Here is a 21,048-nt window from a genome sequence, read left to right on the forward strand (position 1 = left end):
CAGATTTCCCTGCTAATTCTACACCTTTTATTTCCAAGAACCCTTGAAAAAATAGTAGGGGAATAAGCAAATCCCCAGAGTGATGGAGCACAGGTTAATCATCATCCTTTCCACGTGAAAGCAGACAGGGGTTCACCCGCTTTCCTCAAGCCTTATGCTGATAAAAGCAGCTGTCTCGAGGCCTCCTTTTGTCCAAGTAGGGAAAAATGTGGGTGTAAATCCAACGATTTTAGCTTTCACAGCTTGCAGCCAAGGCTTCCCAGCTGCTAACGCCAAGTTATGCTAAGTGATTCATATCACTTTTGCTGGTATTGGGGAGGCAGTGGATAGAGCAGAACGGCTGCCTTGGATGTTTTGGGATGAGATGTGAGCACCGCTCCATGTCCCTGGGACTGGGAGCATCACGGTGATGCTCTTCTTGACGAGGTTTCTCCTTCCCATTTGCAGCGGGACTTCCTGAAGTGCCTTTGCCTGCTGATTCCAGCTCGGTTACTAACAAACAGGAGGAAGTCCACAATAAGGCGGCGATGAATAAGAGGACGAAGCGCCAGGCTAGGTGAGTCTGGGGGCTCAGGACTGAGCATCTGCATCGGGTTATTTGCCGACCCGGTGAGAGCCCCAAACCCTCACTGGGTTCATCACTGCCTGACAGCAGCACAGGGCAGTGCGATGGGGCTAGGGGAGCCCCCATTTCAAAGGGGGGGGGGGTCCTCCTCCCCTTCATGAGAGCACAGGTGTGGCCTGGGGACATGGGGACAGCTGTGTGTCAGCTGAGGGTGCCGGCTTGGGGAGGGCATTTCCCCTCCTGAGCTGCCGGAGGCTGCGCCAAGAGGCACATGGCTTGCAGGGCAGGATGTAGCCCCGAAGCCATCATGGCCTTGGGCAAAGTCCTTGTGTTATGTCCTTCCAGGCAGCTGCCAGGGATCCCCGGGGCCGTGTCTGGAAAAAAGTTGCTGGTGAGCGGCCAATCCAAAGGCAAACCTGCAGCCAAAGGCCAAGCAGCAAAGCCGAACCAAACACAAGCAGCAAGATTGCAGAGGCACAAGCAAAGACAAGGAGAAAAAATATACCCTGTTGGAAGCAAATTCAACACTGAAACAAATTCATCAATGAGCCCGGAAGCCTGGATGCCCAAGGAGCTCACCTACAAGGTCATGACTCCGCTGCCAACAAGAGACGAGGCAGCACAATTAGTACAATCAAGACCTGAAAGGTTCCGGTCGGTGCTGAAAGACCCACGGTATACAGTCTTAGCGGGATCCCCCATGCTCCCGGCACCATAATAAGAGAATGCCTGCTTTCTAAATTTCAAAACAAGTCTTGGAAAGTTCACTCGACCAATCTTTGGGTAACAAAGATGGACATGAAAGCAAGTGACGCACACGCAGTGGTGATCCCAGCCACCAGCATGCTGTTTAATGACCTGGGAGAAGGCTGCAGTGACTCTCTCAGAAGTCAAGGTTTTCAGTGCTGTTTCTGTATTTGATACCCAAGGGATGGTTTCCCTCGGCAAGCGTTTCTGTGCAGGCATGTGCACGGTCTGTGACACAGGCCACGCAGGGGTACAAAAGGGGGCGTAGGGTGGTTGTTCCCACACTCTGGAGGAGCATCTCTGGGGTGAACACAGGGAAGAGCTTCCTACACGGCTGTTGCCACAAAGCAGTGACCCGCTAGCATAAGGCAAAACAAGATGGACTTCTGGGATGGGATGAAGCCCATCTTCGTGATGCCCAGCATCACCCTCAGAGGTACAAGCACCCACAGCCACTACAGGAGTGTTGTCAGGACTGAGAGTTGTGGCGTTGTGGGGGTGGGACGCAGGCAGAGCCAGCAGACAGAGAGTGTGACCTGGTTTTCCTTTGCTTTCCAGAGCAAACAGCCATCTGGGACGCAGTGGCCAGCTACATCCAACAACAGCTCTTGCTACACAAGGTAGAGTGACACCCGCATCTTCCTCATCCCCCTAGAGAAGCTGGGGGGATCCCGTGGCCGTGGAGCTTGGGCTGCAGTTGCTCCTTCCCTCCTCAAAAAGCAGGGAACTCCCCACAAAATCCCCACTGAGAGACAAAACAGGGCTCGGGCAAGGGTGGTGTCACCTCTGCTAGGTAGTCTTCTACTGCAAGGCTGATCCGTTGTTGGAGAACCCTGGATGCCCTTGAGTGGCTTCTGCCCCCAAGTCCCGCTTTTTCCAAGGAGGAAAAGGAAGGAGAGGACTCGGCATCTCCTCCCCAAAGCTCTCCCCACTGTCCCAGCTGATGCCTCCAAAGAGTGGGAGGTGGCAGGGTCCGAGGTACCATCCCTGGGTGGAGCCATCCCCCAGCTCTTCCCTCTTCACCCTTCACGCCCTTCTTCTCTGCTCCAGGGGGTAGGAATTCCCACCCTCGGCTCCTTTGACGTGGTCCCCGCACAGAAGCAGGTTGGGACAGAGATTGTCACTATCCAGAAGCCTGTCTTTCGCCTGTCCAGGACCCTCAGAGACATCCACAACCTCATGGACAACGAGGATGACCTGTCTGGTAGGACAACAACTGCATGGTGTGGGTGAAGATGGGAGTTATCACATCCCTTGGCGAGAAGCAAACTGGCCCCTCTGCGAAGCTGGTCCGCAAACAGGACACGCGCAGTAAGAATCCCTCGGGGAGGGCTGCAGGGTGAGCGCCTCCATCCCTCTCATGTGGTTTTTCCAGACAATAAGGTGTTGGCGCCTGTGAAATATGCCAAGGTGGCCACGGATGCCCACGTGTCCCGGTGCAAAGTGGAGGGATGCATCCTAGGCACCATGTCCCTCCTGTCTCACTGCCTGGCGAAGGGGAAGAGCATTGCACTTGTCCTGAGAGATGTTGGGGTGCTCCTCATTGAAGACAGGATGGTGCAAATGAGATTCTACTATGATTTCCTGGAAGAGATATCTGGGAAGACAAACCTCAGAATGGCTGCACTCATAGTGAGTGTTTTGGATTCCCTGTAGCTCCAGCGGCTCATGCCGCCCTGAACTCCTCCGTGATTGAGTGTCATGGTCACGTCGAGGATGTCCTGGCATCTCCGTGTTCCTCCATTGCAGTTTCCCCAGCTGCTGGACATGGTGGTGTCCCGGATGGTACCTGTTTCTTCCCTGACTCGCACCAGCCGTGTCATCATCTTTCCTGAGTGAGTCCTTCCCCCAAGTGACCACGGGGGTCCTGCTGTGGCTCTGCCCTGTTGTCATTCCTGCAAACGATGGGATGGAGGAAGGATTTGAGGACACCGGGACACCTTTCCTGGGCGACCCCATTTCCTGGGATGCTCCCTGGGGATGGGGAATGGATGATTTGTGGGGGGAAAAAACACCTTTTACAATGGTGCCAAGCTCTGGCTGGGAGCAGAGCAAAAAGGGCTGGTGGTGCCTTTGGTCATGCCACTGTCACCTCTTTGTCACCAGGTTTGAACTGGAGTTTGTGCCCAAATCTCAGTCCAGGCACCCTCTCAAGGTCTTGAGGCGTGCCCTTGGTGAGGACATGTGGAAGAAAGAAGAGGATTTGCCACCCATCAGGCAACACACAAAAGGTAAGGCAGTTCCCGGCTCTTTTCCGTAGCATGGGCAAGCGGCTTCCGGTAGGAAAATCCACAGCAATGATGGTCAAATGCTTGCACCAAAGCTTCGTGCCACATTGGCACGGCCTCTTCTCCCAAGCTTGGCTTTGGGAGTGGGCCAGGATGCTCGGATTCTTGGGAATGACTTAACATTCCCTCTCCAAAAGAGGCTTGCCTACATCACCCACCTCCCCTTTTTCCAAACCCCGGCGCTACCAGTGCCTTCGCCGAGGAGCCCGGTGAGCGCTGGTTGCTGGGGAAAAAGAACTTGGTGCACGCTCAAGGCGTCAAGTTCTACCACCTGAGACTTTGTAGACCCTTCATGGCGGGCCACTGATCCAACGGGCACGCTGCCTCGACTCCACACATGCACTCATGCAGATATTTTCCCTTTTTGCTCAACCCTAGGATCCCCCAAGCAGAATCTCAGGCAGGATCTTGATAGATTAATTTATTACAGCCGGCATAACCCGTACCGCTTCAAGGAGGACTTGCGTTTCTTAGAAACGAGGGGAGGAATATTGCACGTAGTTTTGACTTGCTCGGGATTTATCAGAGCCTGTCCTTCTCTCGGTGTAAACCTCCTTCCAAGCCAGCCATAACTTGGTGGGAGATGCACGGTGTCTGCTAGTACAGCCTGTAAGCAGACAGCTCCTAGGACACATCTTTAGTTTTACTGGCCAGCACCGAGTAATCCATGTCCCGAATGAAAGCAGATTTCCCTGCTAATTCTACACCTTTTATTTCCAAGAACCCTTGAAAAAATAGTAGGGGAATAAGCAAATCCCCAGAGCGATGGAGCACAGGTTAATCATCATCCTTTCCACGTGAAAGCAGACAGGGGTTCACCCGCTTTCCTCAAGCCTTATGCTGATAAAAGCAGCTGTCTCAAGGCCTCCTTTTGTCCAAGTAGGGAAAAATGTGGGTGTAAATCCAACGATTTTAGCTTTCACAGCTTGCAGCCAAGGCTTCCCAGCTGCTAACGCCAAGTTATGCTAAGTGATTCATATCACTTTTGCTGGTATTGGGGAGGCAGTGGATAGAGCAGAACGGCTGCCTTGGATGTTTTGGGATGAGATGTGAGCACCGCTCCATGTCCCTGGGACTGGGAGCATCACGGTGATGCTCTTCTTGACGAGGTTTCTCCTTCCCATTTGCAGCGGGACTTCCTGAAGTGCCTTTGCCTGCTGATTCCAGCTCGGTTACTAACAAACAGGAGGAAGTCCACAATAAGGCGGCGATGAATAAGAGGACGAAGCGCCAGGCTAGGTGAGTCTGGGGGCTCAGGACTGAGCATCTGCATCGGGTTATTTGCCGACCCGGTGAGAGCCCCAAACCCTCACTGGGTTCATCACTGCCTGACAGCAGCACAGGGCAGTGCGATGGGGCTAGGGGAGCCCCCATTTCAAAGGGGGGGGGGGTCCTCCTCCCCTTCATGAGAGCACAGGTGTGGCCTGGGGACATGGGGACAGCTGTGTGTCAGCTGAGGGTGCCGGCTTGGGGAGGGCATTTCCCCTCCTGAGCTGCCGGAGGCTGCGCCAAGAGGCACATGGCTTGCAGGGCAGGATGTAGCCCTGAAGCCATCATGGCCTCGGGCAAAGTCCTTGTGTTATGTCCTTCCAGGCAGCTGCCAGGGATCCCCGGGGCCGTGTCTGGAAAAAAGTTGCTGGTGAGCGGCCAATCCAAAGGCAAACCTGCAGCCAAAGGCCAAGCAGCAAAGCCGAACCAAACACAAGCAGCAAGACTGCAGAGGCACAAGCAAAGACAAGGAGAAAAAATATACCCTGTTGGAAGCAAATTCAACACTGAAACAAATTCATCAATGAGCCCGGAAGCCTGGATGCCCAAGGAGCTCACCTACAAGGTCATGACTCCGCTGCCAACAAGAGACGAGGCAGCACAATTAGTACAATCAAGACCTGAAAGGTTCCGGTCGGTGCTGAAAGACCCACGGTATACAGTCTTAGCGGGATCCCCCATGCTCCCGGCACCGTAATAAGAGAATGCCTGCTTTCTAAATTTCAAAACAAGTCTTGGAAAGTTCACTCGACCAATCTTTGGGTAACAAAGATGGACATGAAAGCAAGTGACGCACACGCAGTGGTGATCCCAGCCACCAGCATGCTGTTTAATGACCTGGGAGAAGGCTGCAGTGACTCTCTCAGAAGTCAAGGTTTTCAGTGCTGTTTCTGTATTTGATACCCAAGGGATGGTTTCCCTCGGCAAGCGTTTCTGTGCAGGCATGTGCACGGTCTGTGACACAGGCCACGCAGGGGTACAAAAGGGGGTGTAGGGTGGTTGTTCCCACACTCTGGAGGAGCATCTCTAGGGTGAACACAGGGAAGAGCTTCCTACACGGCTGTTGCCACAAAGCAGTGACCCGCTAGCATAAGGCAAAACAAGATGGACTTCTGGGATGGGATGAAGCCCATCTTCGTGATGCCCAGCATCACCCTCAGAGGTACAAGCACCCACAGCCACTACAGGAGTGTTGTCAGGACTGAGAGTTGTGGCGTTGTGGGGGTGGGACGCAGGCAGAGCCAGCAGACAGAGAGTGTGACCTGGTTTTCCTTTGCTTTCCAGAGCAAACAGCCATCTGGGACGCAGTGGCCAGCTACATCCAACAACAGCTCTTGCTACACAAGGTAGAGTGACACCCGCATCTTCCTCATCCCCCTAGAGAAGCTGGGGGGATCCCGTGGCCGTGGAGCTTGGGCTGCAGTTGCTCCTTCCCTCCTCAAAAAGCAGGGAACTCCCCACAAAATCCCCACTGAGAGAGAAAACAGGGCTCGGGCAAGGGTGGTGTCACCTCTGCTAGGTAGTCTTCTACTGCAAGGCTGATCCGTTGTTGGAGAACCCTGGATGCCCTTGAGTGGCTTCTGCCCCCAAGTCCCGCTTTTTCCAAGGAGGAAAAGGAAGGAGAGGACTCGGCATCTCCTCCCCAAAGCTCTCCCCACTGTCCCAGCTGGTGCCTCCAAAGAGCGGGAGGTGGCAGGGTCCGAGGTACCATCCCTGGGTGGAGCCATCCCCCAGCTCTTCCCTCTTCACCCTTCACGCCCTTCTTCTCTGCTCCAGGGGGTACGAATTCCCACCCTCGGCTCCTTTGACGTGGTCCCCGCACAGAAGCAGGTTGGGACAGAGATTGTCACTATCCAGAGGCCTGTGTTTCGCCTGTCCAGGACCCTCAGAGACATCCACAACCTCATGGACAACGAGGATGACCTGTCTGGTAGGACAACAACTGCATGGTGTGGGTGAAGATGGGAGTTATCACATCCCTTTGCGACAAGCAAACTGGCCCCTCTGCGAAGCTGGTCCGCAAACAGGACACGCGCAGTAAGAATCCCTCGGGGAGGGCTGCAGGGTGAGCGCCTCCATCCCTCTCGTGTGGTTTTTCCAGACAATAAGGTGTTGGCGCCTGTGAAATATGCCAAGGTGGCCACGGATGCCCACGTGTCCCGGTGCAAAGTGGAGGGATGCATCCTAGGCACCATGTCCCTCCTGTCTCACTGCCTGGCGAAGGGGAAGAGCATTGCACTTGTCCTGAGAGATGTTGGGGTGCTCCTCATTGAAGACAGGATGGTGCAAATGAGATTCTACTATGATTTCCTGGAAGAGATATCTGGGAAGACAAACCTCAGAATGGCTGCACTCATAGTGAGTGTTTTGGATTCCCTGTGGCTCCAGCGGCTCATGCCGCCCTGAACTCCTCCGTGATTGAGTGTCATGGTCACGTCGAGGATGTCCTGGCATCTCCGTGTTCCTCCATTGCAGTTTCCCCAGCTGCTGGACATGGTGGTGTCCCGGATGGTACCTGTTTCTTCCCTGACTCGCACCAGCCGTGTCATCATCTTTCCTGAGTGAGTCCTTCCCCCAAGTGACCACGGGGGTCCTGCTGTGGCTCTGCCCTGTTGTCATTCCTGCAAACGATGGGATGGAGGAAGGATTTGAGGACACCGGGACACCTTTCCTGGGCGACCCCATTTCCTGGGATGCTCCCTGGGGATGGGGAATGGATGATTTGTGGGGGGAAAAAACACCTTTTACAATGGTGCCAAGCTCTGGCTGGGAGCAGAGCAAAAAGGGCTGGTAGTGCCTTTGGTCATGCCACTGTCACCTCTTTGTCACCAGGTTTGAACTGGAGTTTGTGCCCAAATCTCAGTCCAGGCACCCTCTCAAGGTCTTGAGGCGTGCCCTTGGTGAGGACATGTGGAAGAAAGAAGAGGATTTGCCACCCATCAGGCAACACACAAAAGGTAAGGCAGTTCCCGGCTCTTTTCCGTAGCATGGGCAAGCGGCTTCCGGTAGGAAAATCCACAGCAATGATGGTCAAATGCTTGCACCAAAGCTTCGTGCCACATTGGCACGGCCTCTTCTCCCAAGCTTGGCTTTGGGAGTGGGCCAGGATGCTCGGATTCTTGGGAATGACTTAACATTCCCTCTCCAAAAGAGGCTTGCCTACATCACCCACCTCCCCTTTTTCCAAACCCCGGCGCTACCCGTACCTTCGCCGAGGAGCCCGGTGAGCGCTGGTTGCTGGGGAAAAGGAACTTGGTGCACGCTCAAGGCGTCAAGTTCTACCACCTGAGACTTTGTAGACCCTTTGTGGCGGGCCACTGATCCAACGGGCACGCTGCCTCGACTCCACACATGCACTCATGCAGATATTTTCCCTTTTTGCTCAACCCTAGGATCCCCCAAGCAGAATCTCAGGCAGGATCTTGATAGATTAATTTATTACAGCCGGCATAACCCGTACCGCTTCAAGGAGGACTTGCGTTTCTTAGAAACGAGGGGAGGAATATTGCACGTAGTTTTGACTTGCTCGGGATTTATCAGAGCCTGTCCTTCTCTCGGTGTAAACCTCCTTCCAAGCCAGCCATAACTTGGTGGGAGATGCACGGTGTCTGCTAGTACAGCCTGTAAGCAGACAGCTCCTAGGACACATCTTTAGTTTTACTGGTCAGCACCGAGTAATCCATGTCCCGAATGAGAGCAGATTTGCCTGCTAATTCTACACCTTTTATTTCCAAGAACCCTTGAAAAAATAGTAGGGGAATAAGCAAATCCCCAGAGCGATGGAGCACAGGTTAATCATCATCCTTTCCACGTGAAAGCAGACAGGGGTTCACCCGCTTTCCTCAAGCCTTATGCTGATAAAAGCAGCTGTCTCAAGGCCTCCTTTTGTCCAAGTAGGGAAAAATGTGGGTGTAAATCCAACGATTTTAGCTTTCACAGCTTGCAGCCAAGGCTTCCCAGCTGCTAACGCCAAGTTATGCTAAGTGATTCATATCACTTTTGCTGGTATTGGGGAGGCAGTGGATAGAGCAGAACGGCTGCCTTGGATGTTTTGGGATGAGATGTGAGCACCGCTCCATGTCCCTGGGACTGGGAGCATCACGGTGATGCTCTTCTTGACGAGGTTTCTCCTTCCCATTTGCAGCGGGACTTCCTGAAGTGCCTTTGCCTGCTGATTCCAGCTCGGTTACTAACAAACAGGAGGAAGTCCACAATAAGGCGGCGATGAATAAGAGGACGAAGCGCCAGGCTAGGTGAGTCTGGGGGCTCAGGACTGAGCATCTGCATCGGGTTATTTGCCGACCCGGTGAGAGCCCCAAACCCTCACTGGGTTCATCACTGCCTGACAGCAGCACAGGGCAGTGCGATGGGGCTAGGGGAGCCCCCATTTCAAAGGGGGGGGGGGTCCTCCTCCCCTTCATGAGAGCACAGGTGTGGCCTGGGGACATGGGGACAGCTGTGTGTCAGCTGAGGGTGCCGGCTTGGGGAGGGCATTTCCCCTCCTGAGCTGCCGGAGGCTGCGCCAAGAGGCACATGGCTTGCAGGGCAGGATGTAGCCCTGAAGCCATCATGGCCTCGGGCAAAGTCCTTGTGTTATGTCCTTCCAGGCAGCTGCCAGGGATCCCCGGGGCCGTGTCTGGAAAAAAGTTGCTGGTGAGCGGCCAATCCAAAGGCAAACCTGCAGCCAAAGGCCAAGCAGCAAAGCCGAACCAAACACAAGCAGCAAGACTGCAGAGGCACAAGCAAAGACAAGGAGAAAAAATATACCCTGTTGGAAGCAAATTCAACACTGAAACAAATTCATCAATGAGCCCGGAAGCCTGGATGCCCAAGGAGCTCACCTACAAGGTCATGACTCCGCTGCCAACAAGAGACGAGGCAGCACAATTAGTACAATCAAGACCTGAAAGGTTCCGGTCGGTGCTGAAAGACCCACGGTATACAGTCTTAGCGGGATCCCCCATGCTCCCGGCACCGTAATAAGAGAATGCCTGCTTTCTAAATTTCAAAACAAGTCTTGGAAAGTTCACTCGACCAATCTTTGGGTAACAAAGATGGACATGAAAGCAAGTGACGCACACGCAGTGGTGATCCCAGCCACCAGCATGCTGTTTAATGACCTGGGAGAAGGCTGCAGTGACTCTCTCAGAAGTCAAGGTTTTCAGTGCTGTTTCTGTATTTGATACCCAAGGGATGGTTTCCCTCGGCAAGCGTTTCTGTGCAGGCATGTGCACGGTCTGTGACACAGGCCACGCAGGGGTACAAAAGGGGGTGTAGGGTGGTTGTTCCCACACTCTGGAGGAGCATCTCTAGGGTGAACACAGGGAAGAGCTTCCTACACGGCTGTTGCCACAAAGCAGTGACCCGCTAGCATAAGGCAAAACAAGATGGACTTCTGGGATGGGATGAAGCCCATCTTCGTGATGCCCAGCATCACCCTCAGAGGTACAAGCACCCACAGCCACTACAGGAGTGTTGTCAGGACTGAGAGTTGTGGCGTTGTGGGGGTGGGACGCAGGCAGAGCCAGCAGACAGAGAGTGTGACCTGGTTTTCCTTTGCTTTCCAGAGCAAACAGCCATCTGGGACGCAGTGGCCAGCTACATCCAACAACAGCTCTTGCTACACAAGGTAGAGTGACACCCGCATCTTCCTCATCCCCCTAGAGAAGCTGGGGGGATCCCGTGGCCGTGGAGCTTGGGCTGCAGTTGCTCCTTCCCTCCTCAAAAAGCAGGGAACTCCCCACAAAATCCCCACTGAGAGAGAAAACAGGGCTCGGGCAAGGGTGGTGTCACCTCTGCTAGGTAGTCTTCTACTGCAAGGCTGATCCGTTGTTGGAGAACCCTGGATGCCCTTGAGTGGCTTCTGCCCCCAAGTCCCGCTTTTTCCAAGGAGGAAAAGGAAGGAGAGGACTCGGCATCTCCTCCCCAAAGCTCTCCCCACTGTCCCAGCTGGTGCCTCCAAAGAGCGGGAGGTGGCAGGGTCCGAGGTACCATCCCTGGGTGGAGCCATCCCCCAGCTCTTCCCTCTTCACCCTTCACGCCCTTCTTCTCTGCTCCAGGGGGTACGAATTCCCACCCTCGGCTCCTTTGACGTGGTCCCCGCACAGAAGCAGGTTGGGACAGAGATTGTCACTATCCAGAGGCCTGTGTTTCGCCTGTCCAGGACCCTCAGAGACATCCACAACCTCATGGACAACGAGGATGACCTGTCTGGTAGGACAACAACTGCATGGTGTGGGTGAAGATGGGAGTTATCACATCCCTTTGCGACAAGCAAACTGGCCCCTCTGCGAAGCTGGTCCGCAAACAGGACACGCGCAGTAAGAATCCCTCGGGGAGGGCTGCAGGGTGAGCGCCTCCATCCCTCTCGTGTGGTTTTTCCAGACAATAAGGTGTTGGCGCCTGTGAAATATGCCAAGGTGGCCACGGATGCCCACGTGTCCCGGTGCAAAGTGGAGGGATGCATCCTAGGCACCATGTCCCTCCTGTCTCACTGCCTGGCAAAGGGGAAGAGCATTGCACTTGTCCTGAGAGATGTTGGGGTGCTCCTCATTGAAGACAGGATGGTGCAAATGAGATTCTACTATGATTTCCTGGAAGAGATATCTGGGAAGACAAACCTCAGAATGGCTGCACTCATAGTGAGTGTTTTGGATTCCCTGTGGCTCCAGCGGCTCATGCCGCCCTGAACTCCTCCGTGATTGAGTGTCATGGTCACGTCGAGGATGTCCTGGCATCTCCGTGTTCCTCCATTGCAGTTTCCCCAGCTGCTGGACATGGTGGTGTCCCGGATGGTACCTGTTTCTTCCCTGACTCGCACCAGCCGTGTCATCATCTTTCCTGAGTGAGTCCTTCCCCCAAGTGACCACGGGGGTCCTGCTGTGGCTCTGCCCTGTTGTCATTCCTGCAAACGATGGGATGGAGGAAGGATTTGAGGACACCGGGACACCTTTCCTGGGCGACCCCATTTCCTGGGATGCTCCCTGGGGATGGGGAATGGATGATTTGTGGGGGGAAAAAACACCTTTTACAATGGTGCCAAGCTCTGGCTGGGAGCAGAGCAAAAAGGGCTGGTAGTGCCTTTGATCATGCCACTGTCACCTCTTTGTCACCAGGTTTGAACTGGAGTTTGTGCCCAAATCTCAGTCCAGGCACCCTCTCAAGGTCTTGAGGCGTGCCCTTGGTGAGGACATGTGGAAGAAAGAAGAGGATTTGCCACCCATCAGGCAACACACAAAAGGTAAGGCAGTTCCCGGCTCTTTTCCGTAGCATGGGCAAGCGGCTTCCGGTAGGAAAATCCACAGCAATGATGGTCAAATGCTTGCACCAAAGCTTCGTGCCACATTGGCACGGCCTCTTCTCCCAAGCTTGGCTTTGGGAGTGGGCCAGGATGCTCGGATTCTTGGGAATGACTTAACATTCCCTCTCCAAAAGAGGCTTGCCTACATCACCCACCTCCCCTTTTTCCAAACCCCGGCGCTACCCGTACCTTCGCCGAGGAGCCCGGTGAGCGCTGGTTGCTGGGGAAAAGGAACTTGGTGCACGCTCAAGGCGTCAAGTTCTACCACCTGAGACTTTGTAGACCCTTCATGGCGGGCCACTGATCCAACGGGCACGCTGCCTCGACTCCACACATGCACTCATGCAGATATTTTCCCTTTTTGCTCAACCCTAGGATCCCCCAAGCAGAATCTCAGGCAGGATCTTGATAGATTAATTTATTACAGCCGGCATAACCCGTACCGCTTCAAGGAGGACTTGCGTTTCTTAGAAACGAGGGGAGGAATATTGCACGTAGTTTTGACTTGCTCGGGATTTATCAGAGCCTGTCCTTCTCTCGGTGTAAACCTCCTTCCAAGCCAGCCATAACTTGGTGGGAGATGCACGGTGTCTGCTAGTACAGCCTGTAAGCAGACAGCTCCTAGGACACATCTTTAGTTTTACTGGCCAGCACCGAGTAATCCATGTCCCGAATGAGAGCAGATTTCCCTGCTAATTCTACACCTTTTATTTCCAAGAACCCTTGAAAAAATAGTAGGGGAATAAGCAAATCCCCAGAGTGATGGAGCACAGGTTAATCATCATCCTTTCCACGTGAAAGCAGACAGGGGTTCACCCGCTTTCCTCAAGCCTTATGCTGATAAAAGCAGCTGTCTCGAGGCCTCCTTTTGTCCAAGTAGGGAAAAATGTGGGTGTAAATCCAACGATTTTAGCTTTCACAGCTTGCAGTCAAGGCTTCCCAGCTGCTAACGCCAAGTTATGCTAAGTGATTCATATCACTTTTGCTGGTATTGGGGAGGCAGTGGATAGAGCAGAACGGCTGCCTTGGATGTTTTGGGATGAGATGTGAGCACCGCTCCATGTCCCTGGGACTGGGAGCATCACGGTGATGCTCTTCTTGACGAGGTTTCTCCTTCCCATTTGCAGCGGGACTTCCTGAAGTGCCTTTGCCTGCTGATTCCAGCTCGGTTACTAACAAACAGGAGGAAGTCCACAATAAGGCGGCGATGAATAAGAGGACGAAGCGCCAGGCTAGGTGAGTCTGGGGGCTCAGGACTGAGCATCTGCATCGGGTTATTTGCCGACCCGGTGAGAGCCCCAAACCCTCACTGGGTTCATCACTGCCTGACAGCAGCACAGGGCAGTGCGATGGGGCTAGGGGAGCCCCCATTTCAAAGGGGGGGGGGGGTCCTCCTCCCCTTCATGAGAGCACAGGTGTGGCCTGGGGACATGGGGACAGCTGTGTGTCAGCTGAGGGTGCCGGCTTGGGGAGGGCATTTCCCCTCCTGAGCTGCCGGAGGCTGCGCCAAGAGGCACATGGCTTGCAGGGCAGGATGTAGCCCCGAAGCCATCATGGCCTTGGGCAAAGTCCTTGTGTTATGTCCTTCCAGGCAGCTGCCAGGGATCCCCGGGGCCGTGTCTGGAAAAAAGTTGCTGGTGAGCGGCCAATCCAAAGGCAAACCTGCAGCCAAAGGCCAAGCAGCAAAGCCGAACCAAACACAAGCAGCAAGACTGCAGAGGCACAAGCAAAGACAAGGAGAAAAAATATACCCTGTTGGAAGCAAATTCAACACTGAAACAAATTCATCAATGAGCCCGGAAGCCTGGATGCCCAAGGAGCTCACCTACAAGGTCATGACTCCGCTGCCAACAAGAGACGAGGCAGCACAATTAGTACAATCAAGACCTGAAAGGTTCCGGTCGGTGCTGAAAGACCCACGGTATACAGTCTTAGCGGGATCCCCCATGCTCCCGGCACCATAATAAGAGAATGCCTGCTTTCTAAATTTCAAAACAAGTCTTGGAAAGTTCACTCGACCAATCTTTGGGTAACAAAGATGGACATGAAAGCAAGTGACGCACACGCAGTGGTGATCCCAGCCACCAGCATGCTGTTTAATGACCTGGGAGAAGGCTGCAGTGACTCTCTCAGAAGTCAAGGTTTTCAGTGCTGTTTCTGTATTTGATACCCAAGGGATGGTTTCCCTCGGCAAGCGTTTCTGTGCAGGCATGTGCACGGTCTGTGACACAGGCCACGCAGGGGTACAAAAGGGGGCGTAGGGTGGTTGTTCCCACACTCTGGAGGAGCATCTCTGGGGTGAACACAGGGAAGAGCTTCCTACACGGCTGTTGCCACAAAGCAGTGACCCGCTAGCATAAGGCAAAACAAGATGGACTTCTGGGATGGGATGAAGCCCATCTTCGTGATGCCCAGCATCACCCTCAGAGGTACAAGCACCCACAGCCACTACAGGAGTGTTGTCAGGACTGAGAGTTGTGGCGTTGTGGGGGTGGGACGCAGGCAGAGCCAGCAGACAGAGAGTGTGACCTGGTTTTCCTTTGCTTTCCAGAGCAAACAGCCATCTGGGACGCAGTGGCCAGCTACATCCAACAACAGCTCTTGCTACACAAGGTAGAGTGACACCCGCATCTTCCTCATCCCCCTAGAGAAGCTGGGGGGATCCCGTGGCCGTGGAGCTTGGGCTGCAGTTGCTCCTTCCCTCCTCAAAAAGCAGGGAACTCCCCACAAAATCCCCACTGAGAGACAAAACAGGGCTCGGGCAAGGGTGGTGTCACCTCTGCTAGGTAGTCTTCTACTGCAAGGCTGATCCGTTGTTGGAGAACCCTGGATGCCCTTGAGTGGCTTCTGCCCCCAAGTCCCGCTTTTTCCAAGGAGGAAAAGGAAGGAGAGGACTCGGCATCTCCTCCCCAAAGCTCTCCCCACTGTCCCAGCTGATGCCTCCAAAGAGTGGGAGGTGGCAGGGTCCGAGGTACCATCCCTGGGTGGAGCCATCCCCCAGCTCTTCCCTCTTCACCCTTCACGCCCTTCTTCTCTGCTCCAGGGGGTACGAATTCCCACCCTCGGCTCCTTTGACGTGGTCCCCGCACAGAAGCAGGTTGGGACAGAGATTGTCACTATCCAGAAGCCTGTGTTTCGCCTGTCCAGGACCCTCAGAGACATCCACAACCTCATGGACAACGAGGATGACATGTCTGGTAGGACAACAACTGCATGGTGTGGGTGAAGATGGGAGTTATCACATCCCTTTGCGACAAGCAAACTGGCCCCTCTGCGAAGCTGGTCCGCAAACAGGACACGCGCAGTAAGAATCCCTCGGGGAGGGCTGCAGGGTGAGCGCCTCCATCCCTCTCGTGTGGTTTTTCCAGACAATAAGGTGTTGGCGCCTGTGAAATATGCCAAGGTGGCCACGGATGCCCACGTGTCCCGGTGCAAAGTGGAGGGATGCATCCTAGGCACCATGTCCCTCCTGTCTCACTGCCTGGCGAAGGGGAAGAGCATTGCACTTGTCCTGAGAGATGTTGGGGTGCTCCTCATTGAAGACAGGATGGTGCAAATGAGATTCTACTATGATTTCCTGGAAGAGATATCTGGGAAGACAAACCTCAGAATGGCTGCACTCATAGTGAGTGTTTTGGATTCCCTGTGGCTCCAGCGGCTCATGCCGCCCTGAACTCCTCCGTGATTGAGTGTCATGGTCACGTCGAGGATGTCCTGGCATCTCCGTGTTCCTCCATTGCAGTTTCCCCAGCTGCTGGACATGGTGGTGTCCCGGATGGTACCTGTTTCTTCCCTGACTCGCACCAGCCGTGTCATCATCTTTCCTGAGTGAGTCCTTCCCCCAAGTGACCACGGGGGTCCTGCTGTGGCTCTGCCCTGTTGTCATTCCTGCAAACGATGGGATGGAGGAAGGATTTGAGGACACCGGGACACCTTTCCTGGGCGACCCCATTTCCTGGGATGCTCCCTGGGGATGGGGAATGGATGATTTGTGGGGGGAAAAAACACCTTTTACAATGGTGCCAAGCTCTGGCTGGGAGCAGAGCAAAAAGGGCTGGTAGTGCCTTTGATCATGCCACTGTCACCTCTTTGTCACCAGGTTTGAACTGGAGTTTGTGCCCAAATCTCAGTCCAGGCACCCTCTCAAGGTCTTGAGGCGTGCCCTTGGTGAGGACATGTGGAAGAAAGAAGAGGATTTGCCACCCATCAGGCAACACACAAAAGGTAAGGCAGTTCCCGGCTCTTTTCCGTAGCATGGGCAAGCGGCTTCCGGTAGGAAAATCCACAGCAATGATGGTCAAATGCTTGCACCAAAGCTTCGTGCCACATTGGCACGGCCTCTTCTCCCAAGCTTGGCTTTGGGAGTGGGCCAGGATGCTCGGATTCTTGGGAATGACTTAACATTCCCTCTCCAAAAGAGGCTTGCCTACATCACCCACCTCCCCTTTTTCCAAACCCCGGCGCTACCAGTGCCTTCGCCGAGGAGCCCGGTGAGCGCTGGTTGCTGGGGAAAAGGAACTTGGTGCACGCTCAAGGCGTCAAGTTCTACCACCTGAGACTTTGTAGACCCTTCATGGCGGGCCACTGATCCAACGGGCACGCTGCCTCGACTCCACACATGCACTCATGCAGATATTTTCCCTTTTTGCTCAACCCTAGGATCCCCCAAGCAGAATCTCAGGCAGGATCTTGATAGATTTATTACAGCCGGCATAACCCGTACCGCTTCAAGGAGGACTTGCGTTTCTTAGAAACGAGGGGAGGAATATTGCACGTAGTTTTGACTTGCTCGGGATTTATCAGAGCCTGTCCTTCTCTCGGTGTAAACCTCCTTCCAAGCCAGCCATAACTTGGTGGGAGATGCACGGTGTCTGCTAGTACAGCCTGTAAGCAGACAGCTCCTAGGACACATCTTTAGTTTTACTGGCCAGCACCGAGTAATCCATGTCCCGAATGAGAGCAGATTTCCCTGCTAATTCTACACCTTTTATTTCCAAGAACCCTTGAAAAAATAGTAGGGGAATAAGCAAATCCCCAGAGCGATGGAGCACAGGTTAATCATCATCCTTTCCACGTGAAAGCAGACAGGGGTTCACCCGCTTTCCTCAAGCCTTATGCTGATAAAAGCAGCTGTCTCGAGGCCTCCTTTTGTCCAAGTAGGGAAAAATGTGGGTGTAAATCCAACGATTTTAGCTTTCACAGCTTGCAGCCAAGGCTTCCCAGCTGCTAACGCCAAGTTATGCTAAGTGATTCATATCACTTTTGCTGGTATTGGGGAGGCAGTGGATAGAGCAGAACGGCTGCCTTGGATGTTTTGGGATGAGATGTGAGCACCGCTCCATGTCCCTGGGACTGGGAGCATCACGGTGATGCTCTTCTTGACGAGGTTTCTCCTTCCCATTTGCAGCGGGACTTCCTGAAGTGCCTTTGCCTGCTGATTCCAGCTCGGTTACTAACAAACAGGAGGAAGTCCACAATAAGGCGGCGATGAATAAGAGGACGAAGCGCCAGGCTAGGTGAGTCTGGGGGCTCAGGACTGAGCATCTGCATCGGGTTACTTGCCGACCCGGTGAGAGCCCCAAACCCTCACTGGGTTCATCACTGCCTGACAGCAGCACAGGGCAGTGCGATGGGGCTAGGGGAGCCCCCATTTCAAAGGGGGGGGGGGTGTCCTCCTCCCCTTCATGAGAGCACAGGTGTGGCCTGGGGACATGGGGACAGCTGTGTGTCAGCTGAGGGTGCCGGCTTGGGGAGGGCATTTCCCCTCCTGAGCTGCCGGAGGCTGCGCCAAGAGGCACATGGCTTGCAGGGCAGGATGTAGCCCCGAAGCCATCATGGCCTCGGGCAAAGTCCTTGTGTTATGTCCTTCCAGGCAGCTGCCAGGGATCCCCGGGGCCGTGTCTGGAAAAAAGTTGCTGGTGAGCGGCCAATCCAAAGGCAAACCTGCAGCCAAAGGCCAAGCAGCAAAGCCGAACCAAACACAAGCAGCAAGACTGCAGAGGCACAAGCAAAGACAAGGAGAAAAAATATACCCTGTTGGAAGCAAATTCAACACTGAAACAAATTCATCAATGAGCCCGGAAGCCTGGATGCCCAAGGAGCTCACCTACAAGGTCATGACTCCGCTGCCAACAAGAGACGAGGCAGCACAATTAGTACAATCAAGACCTGAAAGGTTCCGGTCGGTGCTGAAAGACCCACGGTATACAGTCTTAGCGGGATCCCCCATGCTCCCGGCACCGTAATAAGAGAATGCCTGCTTTCTAAATTTCAAAACAAGTCTTGGAAAGTTCACTCGACCAATCTTTGGGTAACAAAGATGGACATGAAAGCAAGTGACGCACACGCAGTGGTGATCCCAGCCACCAGCATGCTGTTTAATGACCTGGGAGAAGGCTGCAGTGACTCTCTCAGAAGTCAAGGTTTTCAGTGCTGTTTCTGTATTTGATACCCAAGGGATGGTTTCCCTCGGCAAGCGTTTCTGTGCAGGCATGTGCACGGTCTGTGACACAGGCCACGCAGGGGTACAAAAGGGGGCGTAGGGTGGTTGTTCCCACACTCTGGAGGAGCATCTCTGGGGTGAACACAGGGAAGAGCTTCCTACACGGCTGTTGCCACAAAGCAGTGACCCGCTAGCATAAGGCAAAACAAGATGGACTTCTGGGATGGGATGAAGCCCATCTTCGTGATGCCCAGCATCACCCTCAGAGGTACAAGCACCCACAGCCACTACAGGAGTGTTGTCAGGACTGAGAGTTGTGGCGTTGTGGGGGTGGGACGCAGGCAGAGCCAGCAGACACAGAGTGTGACCTGGTTTTCCTTTGCTTTCCAGAGCAAACAGCCATCTGGGACGCAGTGGCCAGCTACATCCAACAACAGCTCTTGCTACACAAGGTAGAGTGACACCCGCATCTTCCTCATCCCCCTAGAGAAGCTGGGGGGATCCCGTGGCCGTGGAGCTTGGGCTGCAGTTGCTCCTTCCCTCCTCAAAAAGCAGGGAACTCCCCACAAAATCCCCACTGAGAGACAAAACAGGGCTCGGGCAAGGGTGGTGTCACCTCTGCTAGGTAGTCTTCTACTGCAAGGCTGATCCGTTGTTGGAGAACCCTGGATGCCCTTGAGTGGCTTCTGCCCCCAAGTCCCGCTTTTTCCAAGGAGGAAAAGGAAGGAGAGGACTCGGCATCTCCTCCCCAAAGCTCTCCCCACTGTCCCAGCTGATGCCTCCAAAGAGTGGGAGGTGGCAGGGTCCGAGGTACCATCCCTGGGTGGAGCCATCCCCCAGCTCTTCCCTCTTCACCCTTCACGCCCTTCTTCTCTGCTCCAGGGGGTACGAATTCCCACCCTCGGCTCCTTTGACGTGGTCCCCGCACAGAAGCAGGTTGGGACAGAGATTGTCACTATCCAGAAGCCTGTGTTTCGCCTGTCCAGGACCCTCAGAGACATCCACAACCTCATGGACAACGAGGATGACATGTCTGGTAGGACAACAACTGCATGGTGTGGGTGAAGATGGGAGTTATCACATCCCTTGGCGAGAAGCAAACTGGCCCCTCTGCGAAGCTGGTCCGCAAACAGGACACGCGCAGTAAGAATCCCTCGGGGAGGGCTGCAGGGTGAGCGCCTCCATCCCTCTCGTGTGGTTTTTCAAGACAATAAGGTGTTGGCGCCTGTGAAATATGCCAAGGTGGCCACGGATGCCCACGTGTCCCGGTGCAAAGTGGAGGGATGCATCCTAGGCACCATGTCCCTCCTGTCTCACTGCCTGGCGAAGGGGAAGAGCATTGCACTTGTCCTGAGAGATGTTGGGGTGCTCCTCATTGAAGACAGGATGGTGCAAATGAGATTCTACTATGATTTCCTGGAAGAGATATCTGGGAAGACAAACCTCAGAATGGCTGCACTCATAGTGAGTGTTTTGGATTCCCTGTGGCTCCAGCGGCTCATGCCGCCCTGAACTCCTCCGTGATTGAGTGTCATGGTCACGTCGAGGATGTCCTGGCATCTCCGTGTTCCTCCATTGCAGTTTCCCCAGCTGCTGGACATGGTGGTGTCCCGGATGGTACCTGTTTCTTCCCTGACTCGCACCAGCCGTGTCATCATCTTTCCTGAGTGAGTCCTTCCCCCAAGTGACCACGGGGGTCCTGCTGTGGCTCTGCCCTGTTGTCATTCCTGCAAACGATGGGATGGAGGAAGGATTTGAGGACACCGGGACACCTTTCCTGGGCGACCCCATTTCCTGGGATGCTCCCTGGGGATGGGGAATGGATGATTTGTGGGGGGAAAAAACACCTTTTACAATGGTGCCAAGCTCTGGCTGGGAGCAGAGCAAAAAGGGCTGGTAGTGCCTTTGATCATGCCACTGTCACCTCTTTGTCACCAGGTTTGAACTGGAGTTTGTGCCCAAATCTCAGTCCAGGCACCCTCTCAAGGTCTTGAGGCGTGCCCTTGGTGAGGACATGTGGAAGAAAGAAGAGGATTTGCCACCCATCAGGCAACACACAAAAGGTAAGGCAGTTCCCGGCTCTTTTCCGTAGCATGGGCAAGCGGCTTCCGGTAGGAAAATCCACAGCAATGATGGTCAAATGCTTGCACCAAAGCTTCGTGCCACATTGGCACGGCCTCTTCTCCCAAGCTTGGCTTTGGGAGTGGGCCAGGATGCTCGGATTCTTGGGAATGACTTAACATTCCCTCTCCAAAAGAGGCTTGCCTACATCACCCACCTCCCCTTTTTCCAAACCCCGGCGCTACCAGTGCCTTCGCCGAGGAGCCCGGTGAGCGCTGGTTGCTGGGGAAAAGGAACTTGGTGCACGCTCAAGGCGTCAAGTTCTACCACCTGAGACTTTGTAGACCCTTCATGGCGGGCCACTGATCCAACGGGC

At 54.3% G+C, this 21,048-nt stretch overlaps 5 protein-coding genes across 10 annotated transcripts; all 5 read left to right on the forward strand.

Annotated features, from left to right (window-relative positions):
* Positions 1–2,375: 2,375 nt before the first annotated feature.
* On the forward strand, positions 2,376–2,968 carry LOC130149725 (coiled-coil domain-containing protein 81-like). Its single transcript, XM_056339676.1, has 2 exons — positions 2,376–2,516; positions 2,688–2,968. The coding sequence occupies exons 1-2, from the start codon at positions 2,492–2,494 to the stop codon at positions 2,966–2,968; spliced, it is 306 nt and encodes a 101-aa protein (XP_056195651.1). The 5' UTR covers positions 2,376–2,491.
* A 14-nt stretch (positions 2,969–2,982) lies between these two features.
* On the forward strand, positions 2,983–5,566 carry LOC130149592 (uncharacterized). The gene is made up of 4 exons (XM_056339411.1): positions 2,983–3,147; positions 3,419–3,543; positions 4,731–4,839; positions 5,194–5,566. Exons 1-4 carry the CDS (start codon positions 3,014–3,016, stop codon positions 5,564–5,566), a joined length of 741 nt encoding a protein of 246 aa, XP_056195386.1. The 5' UTR covers positions 2,983–3,013.
* A 74-nt stretch (positions 5,567–5,640) lies between these two features.
* LOC130149591 (coiled-coil domain-containing protein 81-like) lies at positions 5,641–9,849 on the forward strand. Of its 3 annotated transcripts, none has more exons than XM_056339410.1 (7): positions 5,641–5,743; positions 6,154–6,215; positions 6,646–6,799; positions 6,971–7,430; positions 7,702–7,826; positions 9,014–9,122; positions 9,477–9,779. In XM_056339410.1, the coding sequence occupies exons 1-4, from the start codon at positions 5,641–5,643 to the stop codon at positions 7,273–7,275; spliced, it is 624 nt and encodes a 207-aa protein (XP_056195385.1). In that variant the 3' UTR covers positions 7,276–7,430; positions 7,702–7,826; positions 9,014–9,122; positions 9,477–9,779. The 3 variants fall into 3 exon arrangements, with proteins under 3 accessions (XP_056195385.1, XP_056195383.1, XP_056195384.1); XM_056339408.1 differs by lacking the exon at positions 5,641–5,743 and adding an exon at positions 5,902–6,031 and having other exon boundaries at positions 9,477–9,849; XM_056339409.1 differs by lacking the exon at positions 5,641–5,743 and adding an exon at positions 5,905–6,031.
* A 74-nt stretch (positions 9,850–9,923) lies between these two features.
* On the forward strand, positions 9,924–14,123 carry LOC130149602 (coiled-coil domain-containing protein 81-like). 2 transcript variants are annotated; one of them, XM_056339431.1, is made up of 7 exons: positions 9,924–10,026; positions 10,437–10,498; positions 10,929–11,082; positions 11,254–11,713; positions 11,985–12,109; positions 13,297–13,405; positions 13,761–14,123. In XM_056339431.1, exons 1-4 carry the CDS (start codon positions 9,924–9,926, stop codon positions 11,556–11,558), a joined length of 624 nt encoding a protein of 207 aa, XP_056195406.1. In that variant the 3' UTR covers positions 11,559–11,713; positions 11,985–12,109; positions 13,297–13,405; positions 13,761–14,123. The 2 variants fall into 2 exon arrangements, with proteins under 2 accessions (XP_056195406.1, XP_056195405.1); XM_056339430.1 differs by lacking the exon at positions 9,924–10,026 and adding an exon at positions 10,171–10,314.
* A 1,309-nt stretch (positions 14,124–15,432) lies between these two features.
* Positions 15,433–19,568, forward strand: LOC130149594 (uncharacterized). 3 transcript variants are annotated; one of them, XM_056339413.1, is made up of 6 exons: positions 15,433–15,997; positions 16,269–16,393; positions 17,577–17,685; positions 18,042–18,879; positions 19,002–19,063; positions 19,494–19,568. In XM_056339413.1, exons 1-4 carry the CDS (start codon positions 15,864–15,866, stop codon positions 18,412–18,414), a joined length of 741 nt encoding a protein of 246 aa, XP_056195388.1. In that variant the 5' UTR covers positions 15,433–15,863; the 3' UTR covers positions 18,415–18,879; positions 19,002–19,063; positions 19,494–19,568. The 3 variants fall into 3 exon arrangements, with proteins under 3 accessions (XP_056195388.1, XP_056195390.1, XP_056195387.1); XM_056339415.1 differs by having other exon boundaries at positions 18,042–18,591; XM_056339412.1 differs by having other exon boundaries at positions 18,042–19,063.
* The last annotated feature ends 1,480 nt before the right edge of the window (positions 19,569–21,048 follow it).

Source organism: Falco biarmicus, chromosome 5 (assembly GCF_023638135.1).
Source record: "Falco biarmicus isolate bFalBia1 chromosome 5, bFalBia1.pri, whole genome shotgun sequence".
In the NCBI taxonomy this organism is placed as follows: Eukaryota; Metazoa; Chordata; class Aves; order Falconiformes; family Falconidae; genus Falco; species Falco biarmicus.

Bases quoted from the DNA above. Each gene is read 5' to 3' on its own strand.
- LOC130149725 (XM_056339676.1), top strand. From the start codon at position 2,492: ATGGACAACGAGGATGACCTGTCTG. The intron at 2,517-2,687 runs GTAGGACAACAA...TGGTTTTTCCAG, and splicing joins CAACGAGGATGACCTGTCTG to ACAATAAGGTGTTGGCGCCT.
- LOC130149592 (XM_056339411.1), top strand. From the start codon at position 3,014: ATGGTCACGTCGAGGATGTCCTGGCATCTCCGTGTTCCTCCATTGCAG. The intron at 3,148-3,418 runs GTGAGTCCTTCC...CTTTGTCACCAG, and splicing joins CGTGTCATCATCTTTCCTGA to GTTTGAACTGGAGTTTGTGC. The intron at 3,544-4,730 runs GTAAGGCAGTTC...TCCCATTTGCAG, and splicing joins CATCAGGCAACACACAAAAG to CGGGACTTCCTGAAGTGCCT.
- LOC130149591 (XM_056339408.1), top strand. From the start codon at position 7,297: ATGGTCACGTCGAGGATGTCCTGGCATCTCCGTGTTCCTCCATTGCAG. The intron at 7,827-9,013 runs GTAAGGCAGTTC...TCCCATTTGCAG, and splicing joins CATCAGGCAACACACAAAAG to CGGGACTTCCTGAAGTGCCT. The intron at 9,123-9,476 runs GTGAGTCTGGGG...ATGTCCTTCCAG, and splicing joins AGGACGAAGCGCCAGGCTAG to GCAGCTGCCAGGGATCCCCG.
- LOC130149602 (XM_056339431.1), top strand. From the start codon at position 9,924: ATGGACATGAAAGCAAGTGACGCACACGCAGTGGTGATCCCAGCCACC. The intron at 10,027-10,436 runs GTTTTCAGTGCT...TTTGCTTTCCAG, and splicing joins TGACTCTCTCAGAAGTCAAG to AGCAAACAGCCATCTGGGAC. The intron at 11,083-11,253 runs GTAGGACAACAA...TGGTTTTTCCAG, and splicing joins CAACGAGGATGACCTGTCTG to ACAATAAGGTGTTGGCGCCT.
- LOC130149594 (XM_056339412.1), top strand. From the start codon at position 15,864: ATGGTCACGTCGAGGATGTCCTGGCATCTCCGTGTTCCTCCATTGCAG. The intron at 15,998-16,268 runs GTGAGTCCTTCC...CTTTGTCACCAG, and splicing joins CGTGTCATCATCTTTCCTGA to GTTTGAACTGGAGTTTGTGC. The intron at 16,394-17,576 runs GTAAGGCAGTTC...TCCCATTTGCAG, and splicing joins CATCAGGCAACACACAAAAG to CGGGACTTCCTGAAGTGCCT.